The sequence below is a fragment of the Atheta coriaria genome, unplaced genomic scaffold, assembly GCF_025399875.1.
Source record: "Atheta coriaria isolate IRGN ID8LTWV9N9 unplaced genomic scaffold, Caltech_Dcor_3.1 hic_scaffold_9_pilon, whole genome shotgun sequence".
NCBI classification, from domain to species: domain Eukaryota; kingdom Metazoa; phylum Arthropoda; class Insecta; order Coleoptera; family Staphylinidae; genus Dalotia; species Dalotia coriaria.
The window spans coordinates 12,998,035-13,017,359 of record NW_027045451.1 but is presented as its reverse complement, the minus strand read 5'-3'; the positions used below and the strand labels follow the sequence as shown (position 1 = coordinate 13,017,359).

The following is a 19,325-nucleotide window of genomic DNA, read 5'->3' as shown; positions in this document are numbered from 1 at the left end:
TTTATTAACATGATTTTATTATTATTATCCGTTATTATTGTTTACATTCATAATTCGTTATTTATCGATATACACTTCCTACACATCAATGTCTAATTGTCATTAAATAGCACTCAATCAACGAGTTTTTAATGTTCAACATGCGGATCTTCCTCATTGCACATCTTTTATAAATAATATTGGAATCTTGAGTAGCGATAAGTAATTCGATCGAGATCTACAATTATCTTATTTATATACAGTTTTAGGTTTAGTAATTCTAATAAATTAGCTCAATTTAGGACTTTGCGTGAAGTTGTGGTGACGTTTTGGGTATCATATCTTGCGCACGCATTCTCAATGCCTCTAACGAAGACATATTGGGCGAGGTGGTTGGAGCTTCTTCAGGACTAGCACTCCTTGATCGGTCATCAACCGGTGGAAGAATTGCAGCGCCCGGCGGTGCACCTCCAACCAACATATATTGTGATAATAACGCATGGAAAGATGGCACATTCAGATGCGGTGGTTTATTCCATGGAAGGCCCAACGCCGGGTTGAACATAGGTGGGAATGGCAGACCGGGCCAGAAGTGCTCGCCGCCCAGCGGTGGTAGACCCAAATGACCATGCAGTGCAAACTCCGGAATACTGGACTGCTCACTGGGATGCATAAATGGACCAGCATCGCGTCCCATTGCCTTCTCGCGTTTCCTCCACTTGGCGCGACGGTTCTGGAACCAGACCTGCAAGCACACAACATAGATTTCCAATTATAATCTCCGCAATTATTAACGAAGCCATTCATTTATAGCGTCGACAACGTGCAAGAAGGCACGACTGAGAAGGATAGAGGGTGTGCGCAGCGGAGCACTTTAAACGAGAGACATCAGAGAGCGGTGGCGGTGGCGGCGACTCCGGGTGCCGGAACTGGTTCCGATTACCCCTATTGTTACTCACAATGCCCAATTGCGGGGCGCTACTTACGCCCTCGCAGGCCGGATTAATTATCAAAATTGTTACCAATTAAGATGCAATTCATGTTAAAACTATTACTCGAGCGTGACTAATTCGATATGAGCCAATGACGGAAGACACAATGCGCGTATCATTCTGGTGGGGTGAGCGCAGAACGTTAAAAGCACGTAATTTGATAATTACATGAAAAGTGCGTAATTATCACAAGAATGCACGGGCGTAATCAAAGTAATTAAGTACCTGAACTCTCGCCTCGCTGAGATCCAACCGCATGGCCAATTCCTCACGCGTAAACACGTCCGGGTATTGCGTTTTTTCGAACGCCCGCTCCAACTGATGCAACTGGTAGGTGGTAAACGTGGTGCGCGACCGACGGATCTTCCTGGGCCGTGATTCCATTCCGTCTAGGACATCATCACTCTCCATCATCTCGCTTTCGCTGATAGAATCAACTTTTGAGTCCGATTCTGTAAAAAAATTCATTTAAATGCAAAACACGTTACGTATTTTAACGAAAATTTTACAATAGGCAACACATACGCCACACACAGGTTGATGGTTATTGTATGGAGGGTTGTGGCGTAATATCAATTAAAACGCGATTAAATGTCAAAGTTGGGTCGAGATAACCATTCAAAATCTGCATAAATGGATCTAAACTAACGTGTGGCCGCATTTCGTGCATTTAGAGCTTTCGACGAGCTTTCATACGCATACACGCCGGACTCGCCTCAAAACGTTTAAATGTATAAACACGTCCAACTTATGAATAACAAATTGCAATAAGCAACTTATGTATATGCTGATATTACGTTGAGCGCTTTGAGAGCTTTTGTTAAAAAGCTTTTGACGTTACGTTACTATTTTATCGAAGCAAACATGAAAAAAAAAATAACTAAGTGTTCTGACTCATCGAGCAGCTTGTTATATTTTAATCGCCTGGATGTTAATAAGGGTTGCGCAAATAAGGGGTGCAATAGAAAGAATCAAGTTTTAATCGACGATGATAATACGGAGTCTATTAAGGGGTGCTTATGTTACCTGTGTGCATCATGTTACGTGCGATTTTATAGACGGGCATTTTAATCGGATGCGCAGGACTTAATCTGGGCCCTTGGCCCTTGGCCATTATTAATTCTTCAACAAAATGCTATTCACAAGCTCGTATGCTAATGCCACTCATAAAATTTCTAAAGTTTATACGTCATAGTAGTTTTAAGGAAATACTACAATAATTGAATGGAACTTTTTGAGGTCAATTATTGGACTAATTAGCAAATAAAATTGTTTGCAAAAATCAATGTGGGTATTCGAAATAAAATCTATGAGCTATTTTCTAATGACGCACGTGTGTCGAAGGGGGCGCAATGCGCACCCTCTCTTGAATCACCCTCGCTCCACTCAATAATTATATTCCTAATTACATTGTGTCCAAATGCTTGTCCACAACTTTATTATTAATAGTCATAGCATGAATGCAACCCCATAGTAGTGTGTGCGTGTGTCGTGCACCCCCAAAATGTGAAAATGCAAACAAATAATAGCTACCTATCTACTAAAAATGACTTTTCTGTTTGTTTTTAACTTACCTTCACTATTTTTTCTGGCTGGTGTGCTGGTGGCAACTCCAAGAATTTGATCAATGCTGTAGACACCTCGGGGGCGCATCTCTTCCGTGGTTACTTGCGCTTGTGACATCTTCAAACAAAACTTTTTGACTAAACTCACAGAAAAAGTTCAACACCTCAAACTTGTCTTAGTCTCAACACTTTTCACAAATACGCACTGAATGCTCAAATGTTTAAAACTTTTTTACTGTAAAACGTCAAACTGCGATGTGATGTGCTGGTGCGTGTGTGCTATTTGCGTACGATGTGTCTGCCAGGAGGGTAGACGTATTTCTGAATGAAGCCTGCTTTTCGCCGACTATTTCAACCACTTGCAGGGGACTTACAAACCGTTTCTCGCGCTAACCCACCCTTAGCGTCCGGCCAATCGGAGGCGTGTATTCGACTGCCGCGCATGCCCCCACCGTGTTCGCGCGCCGATTGCAATAGGTAGGATTTCGAGTGTATTGTGTGTGCTATCAACGCGCTCGCGAGAAATTAATACGCGCGCGTGTTCATTATGCGCGCACCGGTGTGTAGGAGAGTGCGCGTAATGAAATAGATTAATAACATAACTTTATTAATAATAATAAACACAAGAGCGCATTACACGCACAAGCGCATCATAAAACACGCATGTAAATTATTTACTAATAATACAATATCGTGTTACATGCATGCTGGGGAAATGATAATTTATAATATTTGCTAGAGATATATAGTGTTGGTTGGTCGATGGGAAAATTTACAGGTGTAATTTTAGCGATTATTGCGAGACACGCCGGAGCGATAATATTTTAATTAAGGACACTTTATTTATTATGTTGTATGAAATTATATCAATATATTATTATTTGATTTGTTGTCATTATATCAATATATTTAGCAGAAAAAGCAATATAGGCACCTACCTAAATATCAGAAAACTCAAAAACTTATTAAATTTTTTTATCTTTCATATTGACAATGGTTTTTAATTTACATAAAATTATATTCAGAAAACATAAGGAAAAACTTAAAATCAAAACTAAAAGTGATTCATAACTTATCGTATCAATAAAATAAATAAATCAATTTTTATTTAAAAAAATTAATTATATTTCCGGACGAATCCGGAAGCGTCACGTGTGTTACATCAAAAAATCTCAATAAAAAATGTAACCAAAAAATTTTCAATTATTTTGCTGATTTTATTTGTGTGTATTTGGAAAGTAAAAATTTCCAATCAAAGCGACACGAAGTTTAATAAAACGAAGATTATATCTTTGGCATCGACTCTCGGTGAATTGAGCGCAGCCCAAATCGTAGCAATAACTAAACTAACTTCGCTTTATTACCTAAAAAGAGTAAAATAGATTCCGTGTGAATAGTATGTTAGCTCGGGCGGCCGGAGGCATCTCCTGTCCTCGCCCTGACTGCGTGCGCGCGAATAAAAGATATCTCCGCAGCCACTGCGACGAAGACCACAGTTATTGGTTTTTACAAGACAAACATGACTGAAATTAAATCCCGAGGCGCACACACTTCGTCAGAAAAACATTTCGATATTTAATTCTCGGATAATTCCATCGAGATTAATCTCTCGGGCGACAAAACTGCTGCGTTGTGTCCCTGTTTGCTCAAGACGCGTGCGTCCACAAGAAATGACCCCTTCAATTGAATTCGCATTCACAAACGAAAATATTAATAAACTCTATCAGAATTTCCGACAGTGATACTCTGATTGTAAGCGAAAAAAATAGAAAAACGTTGCTTTAACGATAAATCAATGTAATAAAGTCTTGTTGGTTCTTAGTTTAGCTCAAGGTGTTTGTTTTATCGACGGAGTTGAGATGCCTTAATGAAGAATTAATTATCAGGGGTTTCTATTATTGCGTTCCACTTTACGTGCAGCACGAGCAAACGAGTCGCGACTTTTCAACCGGAATAGTCCGCCTCTTCGTGCCGAGCGACGCTATATTGACTTAAATTATTTAGCGAATAAATTGCAAACCTTTGACTCTCGGCAGAACAGAGTTATCTTGAATAATGACGTTTTAAGCATTCCGTTTTTGCATCTCAATGCCACGCTCAATATATAGAAACCAAGGGGCAGAATTTGTCGTCCAAAGCGAAAACAAATTCAATTGACTTAAATTATAGCACAAATTTTACGAATTTCGAACATTTTGAACAAAGAAATTGGGCATTTTGTTGTGCGAGACTTTAATTTAATTAGATCTCATCTCCAGTGCCAGTTCATTGATCAGCCTTTGCAATATTTACCTGGCTTATCAGTATTCAAAAAGTCAATTCAGTAGCAGTTAATACCCTCTAATTATACGTATCATCACAATGGGCAGTGGCTACCGTTTTGGTGCGAGGTACGCGGGTGTTCTGAAAATTCCGGGCGCGCAGGTAATAAGATTATATTTTCATTGACGAATGTGGCTAATCTATCACCAGCTACTGTATTATTTCAATTCATGTAATTTTTGACTTGTTGACTTTTATTCATGATTTAAATTGTATTTTACAACAGTAATACTTGGACAATTGAAGTATTAACATATTATGCTTTGCAATTCTCTTGGAGCCATCTAGACGTCTGTCTTTCAGCTATTTGAGGTATTTTCCGGGAATGGATATGGAATTATCGACTCAAAACAGAAGTAAATTTATTTTCACTGTATGGAAACTGCACTTATCACCTCTTTGAAAGAAGGTATGAATGGCAAAAACCACGAGGTATTAACAAGTATTACCCACCTATAATATATCATTCATTCATGTACCTATATCTATGAGAATTATAGTTTTTGTGAATTGTAAACGGAACAATGACAAAAGCTCAAAATCGACCACACAATACTTCTGTTTCTTTGATTTCACTTTATACTCAAAACCTAATAGCTTGTATAATCTCCATTCTTTGCTTGTTATAAATTCACATTTTCAACAAATCAATTTGAAAACTATGTGGCATTCTAAACGTGTTCCGCATAGAAATTAAACCATTTACAAACGTTAATTGAATTATTGCTTTAATGACATGCATTGATATATTTTTAGCAGTGTGGTACTTTAAATTAATACACGTGATTATTGCTGTTTAGTAAAAATTAAAAAGTAATGAGTTTAGAAAGTTAATTTCGGAATCGAGTTCAAAACTTGTCGTTTGGCAACTAAACGCAATTGCGCGCGCTGTAACTGTAATTGTAAAGCGCAAAACGTTTTTACAATCGAAAACTTTTATAGCTTTAACACTTTCTTAATAACACTTTATGAAATAAGGCGCAAAAAACAATCAAATTTGGCGTTTAGCGCTATTAAAGTTGTTGTGACCAACTTACTAAATTGAAATAGTTTCCGCGCTAAATTGGAATAAGTACCTACACATTTAGGAATGAGTGGTATTGTAAGCATTAATGCAAATATGAGTATATGTATATTAAAATCAATTGAGATATAATGAGACAAAGAAATAATTTTAATTATTAATTGATTTTTATGTTTTACGAATAATGATACTGCTTACTGCCAATTTTCAATTTATTCAACTTTTAGGAATACATTATATTGTTCTAAGTTATTAAACTACTTGAAATGATATAGTTTTTAATTTTGTACTTTATCACGTGCTTATCTACACTCTACTTACAACCTATTACATAAAATTGTAAATGTACTTATATTAATTAATTTATAATTCGTAGTTTTGTAGCTATAATCTATAATATAAAAATGAATCGCAAAATCTGTTGGTAAGCGCATAACTAAACAACTCCTAGACCAATTTGGCCAATTCTTTTTTTAAATGTTTGTTAAAGTTCAAGGATGTTTTTTAAGGCGAGAAAAATTTGAATAATTGCCGGGAAAACCCTAAAGACAGCTCTTTTCTATATGATAAAAGTTGGCATTGATATTCAATCATAGTTATAGTTAAATAGTTGAATCCGAGATGGCGCTCTGAAGTGCATTATTAGCAATTCTTTATATAATTAATTTCTTTAATATAAAATTGCAATTCTTATTGATAGAATTGACACATACCTACTATGTCTAGAACAAGAGAGTAAAAACGAATTACATTTTTATTAAACATTTCCGGGACAAAGTAGCGAATGATAAATTCACACAAAACGCAGCATCACGATAAAAATTTCAAACTAATTTGGGTTTATTTACAAATATTGGCATGTAGAACGTTCAAAATCTACAAAAATGTCGATAAAGCTGCCAAAGTAGATTTATGGTAATAAATTGAATTCTATAATTGTATACAACTTAAGTTTAAGTTTTTGGTTTTAAAATTTAATAGATAGTAAATATTTAACGTTTTCATTAAAATGTTGTAATACAATATCAACTCGTCAATTTAGTAACACCTTTGTTGTGCGTAGTATTTTGTATTCTGTATTGGAATGCAATTATCTCCCACAAGCGGGTGAATGTCTCGGCGTCGCATTCAGTCTGATTTAATAATTTTCGTCGAAATTAATAATAATTGTATTATATTGAATTGACATCGCGCTTGACTTTGATCTCTCACGCGTCGCTATGCGCCTGCCAGCGAAAAGCGCGCGCGCCGTATTGTTGAAAGTTGCTATTGTTTGCGCGAGCCCGGTTAGACGCCACCATGGCGACGGCATTGCAGCAATTCCAAACAATTACACTGCATACAGGTGTCAGCGCGAGCACGCGCGTAATTGTGAATTATCAGTCGGAACTCATATATGTCGGCGCTTCGAACGGATGCGCTCGGAAACTCCAATTGCGATATTAAACTGATTTCGATATTAATTTCGAAATCAATCGCTATCATTCATTCGTAAAAATATTCATGTTTTTGCTACTTTGATATCTCTACTTGCTTAAAATACAAGAGATGGATATTATTCATTATACACGTATAGTTAAGGTGCGCGTGCTTTAACTTTGCGACACACTTGCTGTGTGTGACTGATTCCAAACAAATCGACGGTTATTAATTTGGGATTAGATCCTCTTCAACATTTGGCCGCATATTAAAATGGAATATGAACTCGTCGCGTTCGTAATAGGTTGCTCGCATTGTATGCACTGCACTCGTGGATCTTTTGGCCCTCGCGTGCGTGTGTGCATCACCTCCATAGCGTTTCGCGCAATGAAAGCTTGCCGCGTTCGTATTAAAGTGAGTAATTCAAATTTAATATCAGTCAAGGGTGTATTTATATCTCCCTAGTGTAAATCGTGTTCGATTGAATGCGAAAATTGCTGACTAGCATAAAGTGGCCAGGCTGCGATGTGCTTTCACCCGAGATTCTATTCATCGCGTACAAAACTGAATGTGTTGAGGTGTCGAACCCTCTAAGCAAACACAATGTACGCAAAGCCGGCAAATTAAATGTCGGCGAGATTTGGTAAGATTTGTCGGGGTAAAAAATTAGACTTTTGATGTTTTCAAAATATCTCTAAAGTAAAAATTTGTGTTTCGTGGACAGTAATTGTCATTATGCGTTGAATGAATAATAATTGCGGAGAGAAACGGAAGGGGAATATGAAGAGAACCGCACTGCACCGCGGGTGCCGTCAACGACATCTGCGCCCGCTAATAACCCGCTCATTACTTATTATCATGCTATAAACCTGACGTCTGCATCCACGCGAGCTCCTTTATGAGCTCTTAACTAACCAAAAACTGGAGATTGATTAACCGGCACAAAACCTCTAACTAGCGTGCTCGTGATAGGTCTGGCGTAGGAGCGCAGGTCCCCCGTGTGCGCTGCGCCGTTGATTAGTCGATTTAATTACGTTTACATCATTTGACGCATTTATTATTGTTTCCGTGCGCACGCTACAACGTAACTTGTCAGAATCACACACTGATGGTAAATGGAAATTTCAAAAGTATCGAGTAAGCTTGCATGCTGGAAGCTTCCATACTTAAGATCGAAAGTGCTAGATGATGAGGTGGTGAATGGGGGAGACGGTTGAGCGCGGATAGTTGAATCGCAGGATGTGAGGGTTTTGTGTCGAATTGATACAAATTGCCAATTTCTTTTATAATTTTAAAATGGATTCTTTGTAGCCGGCGATTTCGCGTCTTTGCGTGCAGGAAGAATGGAACGGTTGGCGGGTGGCGGCGAGAATGAAGCACTCGTAATCGGTTCATTCGGCGTGGCGAGGAGAAGCGATTGTGGGGGGAAATGGCTCGGAATGGTGACGCGCGGGCGTAGGAAGGAAGCCGGCGAATCGAGGCAGTGTGCCTTTTTTTGTGCGCTCGCAATTAGACACTCTAATATCGCTGATAATTCACTCATTATTGCCATACAACGTACGAATAGACCGCCGCCGTTTATTCCACTTGTCGAACTTGTTTAAGGGATTTAAACTTTCAAGTTTCACGCTCTGCAAGCCGCAGTGTGTTGCCTCTAGTACTTTCAATCGTTCTTTTCTTGTCCTTTGCTTTGATGCAAGTTCTTATGTAACTAGGACCGAAGACTGCCAACTATTACATTGGCAATAGCATTATATTCATCTAGCAATTTATTTGCTTAGGATAAAATAGTTATATGGTGGCTTGATAGCTTGACCAAGTCAAATATTTGATTCATTTCATCACAATGTATTAAAATCATCTGAAGTTCACTTCATGCAAATTGAATGCAAGTGAATTCCTTTCTATAAAACATATTGGATTTAAAAGGATTCGCATTAAAAGCTTTAAATGGAATGACGGTACAAAGAAAGCTTTGTTGTTCACGAAACTTTACCATGATCAATTAAATCGCTAATGCTTTTTAAAGATTACGCTTTGTTTTAGCAAAATTTTAATTTTAGACACTTAATAATAAAATATAGGCACTGTGCTTTTCGTATTGCTTATCAGATTACGATTGCTTTCAGGAAGACGGCCCCTGAAATCAATATTTTGTTAAAATAAATTATTGAATAAAATAAATTAAATATTTTTACCAGATGGTGGAACACGAACGGAAATTATGTCGGTACCATCATCCACCCACTCACCAGTGAAAACATCCTTAAAAATTATTTATATATGAAGTTAAGTTTTACTACTGTTTAAAGATATATTACCAAAATATCGTAGCCGTATTTCCCGTCCAAACCCAGTTCCTCAAAAGTAAAATCGATTGGATATTTGATACCATCATCTCGGTAGCTGATAAATCCAACACCATAGGAATATTCTCCAGTTGAACTTAGTGGTAGAATTGGCTTAACCCAAGCCGCAATATTGTTCTTGAAAACTTTCATGGTCCCCTGAATACCCAGCTCATCCTGATTGATTTTCAAAGCTTTCTTATTCAAGAGGATGTCTCTGAATTCGGGTTGAATATTGACTAAATCATTGGACATAATTAACGGTGCTGCCATTAGGCACCAAATTGTCATTTGGGCTTTACTTTGTTCGTAGCTAAGCCCAAAATCGCCAATAATTAACTATATAACAGCGTGGTACACAAACGGTTAGTAAATTGATTATGAGGTTATTTGAAGGTATTCAATTACCATGTCCGGATCATTCCAGTGTCCTGGCCCCGAATGCGGAGCAAGTCGGTCTTGATTATCAACGAACCAGGATGTGATGGAGTTGACGCTTTGCCAGGAATCCATAATATCGTCATAGTTTCGCCATAAGTTACAAGTCTTTTTCAGAGCCTCGTAGTTAGACTAAAGAAATATAAGCAATTAAAAAAAATCATTTTATGTCTTACACAACTTTACCTCTTCGCCTAGTGGTTCTTGATAAGCTGGCCAACTGCATGAAAATACCATGGGACGGCCGGTTGCATTCAAGTATTTTCCATATTCAGCATAACCCTCTTCCATAATATCAGAATCTGCATAACAGCCATCCAGTTTTACGTAATCCACACCCCACGATGCGTAAGTTTGAGCATCCAATTCCAGATGGTTGATGCTTCCTGGATATCCTGCACAGGTATGTGTGCCAAAATCACCGTACAAACCAAATTTCAAACCCAAATTATGAACCTAAATTATAATATATTATAAGCTTTTGTTTTAAAATGAACGAATTAATTAAAATACATAATCGGCCAGTGCTTTCATCCCACTTGGGAAACGAATCGGATCAGCAACTAACCGATCTTCTTCGTCTCGCTCCATTGCACTCCAGCAATCATCCACGATTATATACTCGTACCCAGCTTTCAAGTAACCATCGGAAACCATTTTATCGGCCATAGTTTTAAACAGTTTTTCGCTGGAAAACAAAAACATATTGTAAAGAAGTAAAAATTATGCAATATATATTCGTACCTCACACATTCATCAGGATATTTATCACAGTCTGTTTCGCATCGGTATCGCTGCCAATTCATCCATCCCATCGGTGGAGTTCGCGCCAATCCGTTGTCCAAGCCAGTAACTCCACCAAAAGCTACTACTGCAAGAACAAATAATTTAAACATTATGATTATTACTTTATGATAGATGCAATAAAATGAAAAGTGGATAAGCAGAAAAGCAAACTTTATATTTATACTAGATACAACAAGCACTTAAGATAATTATCAGACATTTTTAAGTGTGATTTAAGTGAATACTCGACACAAATAGATTTATCTACAATAGTAGATTAGTTACTACCTAAGTTTAATATTTAATAACAAAGTATGTTCGAACTGTGAACACAAAATCAAATGTTGATAGTTGGACTTTAGATTCATAGAGGGATACATACAAATCAATACATATATTGCTTCACTAAATACAGTTTTCTATTAGACCAATTTAACATTTTACAATTTGATTACATCACCTTGTTTTTAAAGAATTTAGTATATACAGTATTTTTGAAATAATCACTTCGCCTTAAATTTGCAAGTTGTATAATGAAGTATAGTGCCTCCTGCGCCAACTAGATGTCGCTATATGTATAAACATGAACTATTTTCAAGCAAGCATCTCTTTTCGGATCTTTTTACACGCTTTATATTAGCTATACGTGTATGTTAGGTTGATTGCTTGCTTCCTTGTTTGCAACAGGCACGACACACTTTACTAATTTCGATGAACAGGCACACTGAGACAGCAAAATGTCATTTATATTCCGATGCAGGATAAATGGTCTAAGAGCCCGTGTCGGCCAGACTTTTGTCATTTTAGGAAATATGAAAATGTTTCTATGTGTGTACCCAACACAGCAAAGAACGATCTCTAATTCTGAAACCTGGATCGTGGTTCCTTTGGCAGGCCAACAAAGATGTACCAATTATCATGTCAAATTCGTTATTTTAGCATCACCATTTTTGCATATTTCATTCACAACATTATTATAACATGCGCTGCTCATTGTCAGACACTTGGTATGGTTCCAACCTCAGCCGGCGCGTTTTTATGATAAAAACGCGCAAAGGTTTTAAGTCCCAAAGGACAACTTAGTTGGTTCAATCCCTAGCTCGGGCACGTGGATTTTTGACCGAGATTTATCGTAATACTGGAAAATTTTGTTTTTATTGTGGTCTGCAAAACAACACCCAGTAACTCTTGCACTATATAACTTTTTTATAGTTTCTCACCGCCATGATAGAGCTAGAGAGTTTCCCTACACGAAACATACATTTGCAACCCCCTAGCACTTCTGAAAATGCTCCAAAGTGTTCTTTAGGAGTAGCATTTTTCATAAAGTATATAAGTATGGGGTAGAAAACATCCTGTAGTTCGTGAACGAATTGACATATTTAAAGTTTGTCGCCACCATAGTAAAGCTCGGGAGTTTTTCTATATAATAGATACTTTGTAAACCTTCAAGCCCTTTTAAAAGTGCCCCAAAATTCCCTTTAAAGTTTGACATTTTGCAATAAAATGAATATCAAGGCGCGCAAAACACCCTGTATCTCGCGAAATAATTGATTTTCTTAAATTTGGTCACCGCTATTTTAAAATTCGAAAGTCTTCTTTTACTGTGCATAACTATTCAATCTTCTAGCACTTCTGCAAGTGCCCTAAAATGCTCTTAGAAAATTGGCAATATTCAAAAAAATTGCAGACATGGTGTGTAAAACACCTTGTATTTTGCGAACTAATTGACATTTTTATAGTTTGTTACGGCAGATTTCAAACTCATAAGTTTCCCTATACAATACATTTCTTTTAGATCTTCTAACCCTTCCGGAAGTGCCGTAAAATGCCCCTTATAAGTTGGCATTAAACAAAAAAGATTAAAACATGGTGTGGACAACCTCTTGTATCTCGCGAAATAATTGACTTTTTTAAACTCTGACATCGCTATTTCAAAGTTCAAAAGTCTTCGTACCTGATGCATATTATTTTAATCTTCCAGCCCTTCTGGAAGTGCCCTAAAATGCCATTCAAAAAGTGGCATTTAAAAAAAAATGAAAATATGGTGTTTAAAACACCCCGTACCTTGAGAACTATTTGACTTTTTTGAATTTTTGTACAGCCATCTTAAAGTTCAAAAGTCTCTCTGCGCGATCCATATTTTTTCCACCCCCTAACCCTTCCAGAAGTGCGATAAAAAGCACTTTGAAAATAGACATTTTTGTACCAAAAATTTCATTTTTTGGTCGAATAACAGGGTCGGACTTTTTTGTTAAAATTTTTTTCGGTCGAAAAACAGAGTCGAATTTTAAAAAAAAATTTTTTGCTCACAGAATAAAATCAAATTTTTTTGATCGAATAACAGGGTTGAACTTTTTTCTTAATTTCTTTTTTGGCTTGAACAACAGAGTCGAACTTTTTTCTTAAAATTTTTGCGTCGAAACATTAAATTAAAAAGTTGGAATTTTGAATTCCTAAACAATATAACAGTAATTTTTTAATTTAATTTTTTTAATAAAAGTTATTAATTGTGAAAAAATGGCGGAGGCGCCTGACATTTAAAAAAGTTGTTAATTAAATTTTGAGAACTACCTCATTGCGTGGGCTCGTAATGATAGAATTTAAACTATTTTTCTCCTAATACCAGTAAGGAATTTTCCAGTAAATCTCATTTAGTAAAATGTGCACTCCCATCGAGAATAAGAATCAATTATCTCAGGAACTAATAGAGATAAACAAAAACCAAAAACATCCCGATGTTCAGCATCAAATCCTAGATAAGATTACATTTAAAAAATTTGAAATATAATATATGCTTAAAAAAATTTCTGCCGCGATTTTCTCGGAAAATAATAAAGATAGAAAAGAATTTTCTTCATTTTGTTCATACCGTGATATGGATCCATAAAATAGCAGATTTAGTTTTTCCATTTTCCAAAGTTGACCCAAGAGCACTCAAAAAGATCAAGAGGTTACACTTGACTCTTTTTGGACTCAAAAAATTTTTTTTAAGCTAGAAGAAAATGGAAAACGCTAATCGATAGAGTTTTTCAAGGGGATGAAAGATATTAAGTCCGTTTTCCGATAACACCATTATTTCGAAAAATAAATGGTAAATTCTGAACTAATCAAGCACAACCACTTCTTCGATTCTCCCTAAATATTTCCAATTGAATTAAGACATTGTCAGGATTCCATTAATCCAGGTTTGGTTGCCCTATCATAATTAGTTGTCAAGTTATTAACCATTTTTAATTAGTACATAAGTGTTGATAAGTGAAAATTTTAACATGTAATATAATTTGAAATTTAATTCTACATGCGAATATGAAAACCGTTTTTCGTTATCTCTAATGGTTTTCAAGATAAAGGCAATAAACTGGTTTATACGTTTTCTTCATCATTTCCCACGCAAAAAATAAAAATTGGAAATTTGACTTCTTTATTACTCAATATTGAAGAACACGTGTAGAATCACACTTTATCTTAATAAAATTTTGTTTTAAAGTTATTAAAGCGTTTTGATAGTTACGATCATTAAATATATACAAATTAAATACCAGTTTTTAATCCTTATCATGAAAACGATTAGAGGTAGCGAAAAACGGTTTTCATATTCGTATGTAGAATTAAATTTCATATTATATTACACGTTAAAATTTTCACTTATCAACACATATGTAATAATTAAAAATGGTTAATAACTTGTTAACTAATTAAGATAAAGCAACCAAACCTGGATTAATGGAATCCAGGCAATGTCTTACTCCAATTGGAAATATTTTGGGAAAATCGGAGAAGTGGTTGTGTTTGATTAGTTTAGAATTTACCATTTATTTTCCGAAATAATGGTGTTATCGGAAAACGGACTTGATATCTTTCATCTCCTTGAAAAACTCAATCGATTAGCGTTTTCCATTTTCTTCTAGTTTGAAAAAATTTTTTTGAGTCCAAAAAGAGTCAAGTGTAACCTCTTGATCTTTTTGAGAGGTCTTTGGTCAATTTTGGAAAATGGAAAAACTAAATCTGCCATTTTATAGATCCATATCATGGCATGAACAAAATGAAGAAATTTTTTTTCTATCTTTATTATTTTCCGAGAAAATCGCGGCGGAAGTTTTTTTAAGCACATGTTATATTTCAAAATTTTTAAATGATATCCTATCTAGGATTTGATGCTGAACATCGGGGCGTTTTTGGTTTTTGTTTATCTCTATTAGATCCTGAGATAATTGATTCTTATTCTCGATGGGAGTTCTCATTTTACTAAATGAGATTTACTAGAAAATTCCTTACTGGTATTAGGAGAAAAATAGTTTAAATTCTATCATTACGAGCCCACGCAATGAGGTAGTTCTCAATATTTAATTAACAACTTTTTTAAATGTCAGGCGCCTCCGCCATTTTTTTCATAATTAATAACTTTTATTAAATTAAAAAATTACTGTTATATCGTTTAGGAATTCAAAATTCCAACTTTTTAATTTAATGTTTCGACGCGAAAATTTTAAGAAAAAAGTTCGACTCTGTTGTTTAAGCCAAAAAAGAAATTAAGAAAAAAGTTCAACCCTGTTATTCGATCAAAAAAATTCGATTTTATTCTGTGAGCAAAGAAAATTAAAAAAAAAATTTGACCCTGTTTTTCGACCTAAATTTTTTTTTTATATTCGACCCTGTTTTTCGACCGAAAAAAATTTTAACAAAAAAGTTCGACCCTGTTATTTGACCAAAAAATTAAATTTTTGTGACAAAATGTCTATTTTCAGAGTGCTTTTTAGGGCACTTCTGAAAGGGTTAGGGGGTGGTAAAGATATGGATCGCGTAGAGAAACTTTCGAACTTTAAGATGGCTGTTAAAAACTTCAAAAAAGTCAAATAGTTCCCAAGATACGAGGTGTTTTAAACAGCATGTTTTCAATTTTTTTGAAAAATGCCAATTTTTGAATGGCATTTTAGGGCACTTCCAGAAGGGCTGAAAGATTGTAATAATATGCATCGGGTAGAGATACTTTCGAACTTCAAAATAACGGTGTCAAACTTTAAAAAAGTAGATTAGGTCGCGAGGTACCGGGTGTTTTCCACACCATGTTTTCAATATTTTGTAAAAATGCCAATTTATAAGAGGCATTTTAGGGCACTTCCGGAACTATTAGAAGATCGAAAAGGATTGTATTGTATAGGGAAACTTTTGAGCTTTAAATCTGCCGTGGCAAACTTTAAAAATGTCAATTAGTTCATAAAATACAAAGTGTTTTACACACCATATCTGCAATTTTCTTGAAAATTGCCAATTTTCTACGGGCATTTTAGGACACTTTCAGATACGATAGAATATTGAACAGATATGTACGGTGTAGGGAGACTTTTGAACTTTAAAATAGCGGTGACAAAATTTAAGAAAGTCAATTATACAGGGTGTTTTGCGCGCCATGATCTTAATTTTATTGAAAAATGTCAAACTTTAAAGAGAATTTTGGTGCACTTCTAAAAAGGCTAGAAAATGTACAAAGTTTGTATTGTATAGAGAAACTCTCGAGCTTTACTATGGCGGCAACAAATTTTTAAAATGTCAATTCGTTCACGAAATACAGGGTATTTTCTACCCCATTCTTATAAACTTTATGAAAAATGCCACTTTCTAAAAAATACTCTGGAACATTGGAGCAAATTATAAAAAAGTCATATAGTTCGGGTGATATTGGGTGTTATTTTGCAGACCACAATAAAAACGGAATTTTCCAGTATTACGATAAATCTCTGTCAAAAACAACGTGCCCGAGCTAGGGATTGAACCAGTGACCTATAGATCTTCAGTCTAACGCTATCCCATACAAATAAGTAATTTCAAATTCTGAAATACATTTTAAATCAAAGACATTCGAATCATTTTTTTGAGAAATGCTACTTTTAGAATGATATTTTAGGGCACTAGCAAACGGTGGTGAGGGTTTTATGAATACGCATATTAGAGAGAGTCTCTTGATGGACAATTGGGGTCGGAGAAACAGCAAGAACGTTAATTTTTTTGATTAATAATAGTACATTTTAGGGCACTTTCTAAGGGTTTAGGACGATTGAAAAATAAGGATAGTGTCGAGAATCTCTTAAACTATAATATTATGGCAATAAAAATCTCAAATTAAGTAAATTAGTTCATTCATCTATAAACAGCATAACATAATTTTTATAGTTTTTGTCATTTAGTACATTCACTCCCACATCACAACCATGAACGATTCAATAAACAAAAAGTTGAATTCAAATGATACTTTTAAGGTTATTTCGAGATGTCACTAAGTGGTCCTTTTCGACTAAAAATCTTCGCGCGTTTTTATCTTAAAAACGCACTCGCTGGGGTTGGAACCATACCAAGTGGCAGGCAATGAGCAGCGCATGTTATAATAATGTTATGAATAAAATATGCAAAAATGGAGTTTGCGAAAATAACGAATTTGACATCATAATTGGTACATCTTTGGCTCTTAACTGCCAAAGGAACCACGATCCAGGTTTCATAATTGGGGATTGTTCTTTGCGGTGTTGGGTACACACATAGAAACATTTCCATCTTTCCTAAAATGACAAAAGTCTGGCCGTCACGGGCTTTTACTCTAAAATACTTGCCTAGACAACTACAAAACTCAGTGCAAATAGATTAAAACTCTCTCAGTTAAAATCCATTTATAACTTAAAAATGTTGCACAATATTATTACCACAACCCAAGTATTCTTAAATTTGAGTAATTAATCTTTGTAATATTTTCTCCTAGCATTCTAGGTTTAGGCCTTATTGCCTTGTAAAGATCACATAACTTGAGGACTGAATTAAAATTATGTATTAAAATATTTGCACCTATTAAATTGTCCTGTTTGATAATTAGTGATAAACAGTAAGTTTTTTTTTTGAAAATAGTTATGAATTATGACAAAAATGGTGGATGCGCATGATATTCGGCTGACTAGTATAATTATTTGTAGTATAATAATAAATACAAACTGTTCCATTGTGAAGAGGTGCTCATAGTTATCCAATTTAAATAAATTTTCACTTCATAACTCTAAGGATTTTTTCTGTAGATGTCAATAAGTAAAACGTTTATTTTAGAACTAGATGTGATAAACAAAAACCGAAAACACTATAATGCTTAGTATGAAATTTTAGGAAAGATAACGTTTAAAAACTTTCAAATATAACATATGCCTAAAAAATGTTCCACCACAATTTTCTTAGAATGTAAAAAGTTAGAAAAAAACTTTCTTCATTTTGTTCATGCCGTGATATGGATCTATAAAATAGCAGATTTAGTTTTTCGATTTTCCAAAGTTGACCAAAGACCTCTCAAAAAGATCAAGAGGTTACACTTCACTCTTTTTGGGCTCAAAAATATTTTTTTACGCTAGAAGAAAATCGATAACGTTAATTGATTGAGTTGTACAAGGGGATGAAAGGTATGAAGTCAGTTTTCCGATAACATCAATATTTCGAAAAATCGGTGGTAAATTCAAAACTGATCAAATAAAACTACCTCTCCAATGTTCCCCAAACTTTCCAAACTTATGAAAAACAATGCCAGAAATCCATTAATCCAGGTTTGGTGGCGCTATCTTAATTAGTTTTTAAGTTACTGCCCTTTTTAATTAATACAAAAGTGTTAATAACTGTAAATTTTAACATGTTGTATAATATGTACTTGTGTACAATATACTTGTGAGACCGATTATGGAGTATAGGTGTGTAGTATGGGATCCGATTCACAACCATCAAATGGAAAAACTTGAGAAGGTACAACAAAAATTCATCAGGCACATGAGATACCGGAATAGTTGTAGAAATATAATTATGAATCGTCAACAAGGGTACGAATATACAGGCTGCAACCTGCTGGCCAGTAGGAGAAAATACTTGACCCTATGCTTCGGTGCAAATCTTATCAATGGCCTTCTGGATGTTCCTGACCTAATAGAGTTACTGGATTTCGTCGTGCCAAACACCAGTTTGAGAGTACCAAGGGTACTTTCCATACCAAGGGCCAAGTCTGGCTTCTCTACACGAGCGCCACTGTATAGGATTTCGTCTACAATCAATGAATATGCGGCGATGATGGAGCTGTATAGTGTATCGAACAATGCTGTGAAGTGTGCTGCGCGAAAGTTAGTGCTGGTATGATTATCTGACATTTTGGTTGTTTTGTTTAGACACGATCTCATTATGTTGTAAAATTATCATATTTTATATCTTTTTTTTTATGTAAATTATTATGTATAATTGCCGAGCGGCGTTAAATAAACAAATAAATAAATAAATAAATAATGTAAAATTTAATTCTACATACGAATATGAAACCCGTTTTTCTTTATCTCTAATGATTTTTAAGGTAAGTGCGAAAAACAAAATATAAAAATTACAACTTTTTATTACCAAATATAGAAGAACATGTGATTCTACATACTTTGTCTTAATAAAATTTTGT

At 35.1% G+C, this 19,325-nt stretch overlaps 3 protein-coding genes across 3 annotated transcripts; 1 reads left to right on the top strand and 2 right to left on the bottom strand.

The window, feature by feature from the left end:
* Positions 1–2,852, bottom strand: LOC135798673 (retina and anterior neural fold homeobox protein 2-like). Its single transcript, XM_065311568.1, has 3 exons — positions 2,546–2,852; positions 1,197–1,423; positions 1–724 (listed from the first exon to the last, which is right to left on the bottom strand). The coding sequence occupies exons 1-3, from the start codon at positions 2,652–2,654 to the stop codon at positions 278–280; spliced, it is 783 nt and encodes a 260-aa protein (XP_065167640.1). The 5' UTR covers positions 2,655–2,852; the 3' UTR covers positions 1–277.
* Positions 2,853–9,337: 6,485 nt separating this feature from the next.
* On the bottom strand, positions 9,338–11,033 carry LOC135799172 (alpha-N-acetylgalactosaminidase-like). The gene is made up of 7 exons (XM_065312193.1): positions 10,832–11,033; positions 10,601–10,775; positions 10,274–10,543; positions 10,058–10,219; positions 9,623–9,988; positions 9,500–9,566; positions 9,338–9,441 (listed from the first exon to the last, which is right to left on the bottom strand). The coding sequence occupies exons 1-7, from the start codon at positions 10,981–10,983 to the stop codon at positions 9,410–9,412; spliced, it is 1,224 nt and encodes a 407-aa protein (XP_065168265.1). The 5' UTR covers positions 10,984–11,033; the 3' UTR covers positions 9,338–9,409.
* Positions 11,034–18,574: 7,541 nt separating this feature from the next.
* LOC135798004 (uncharacterized) lies at positions 18,575–19,021 on the top strand. Its single transcript, XM_065310647.1, has one exon. It carries the CDS (start codon positions 18,575–18,577, stop codon positions 19,019–19,021), a length of 447 nt encoding a protein of 148 aa, XP_065166719.1.
* Positions 19,022–19,325: the final 304 nt, after the last annotated feature.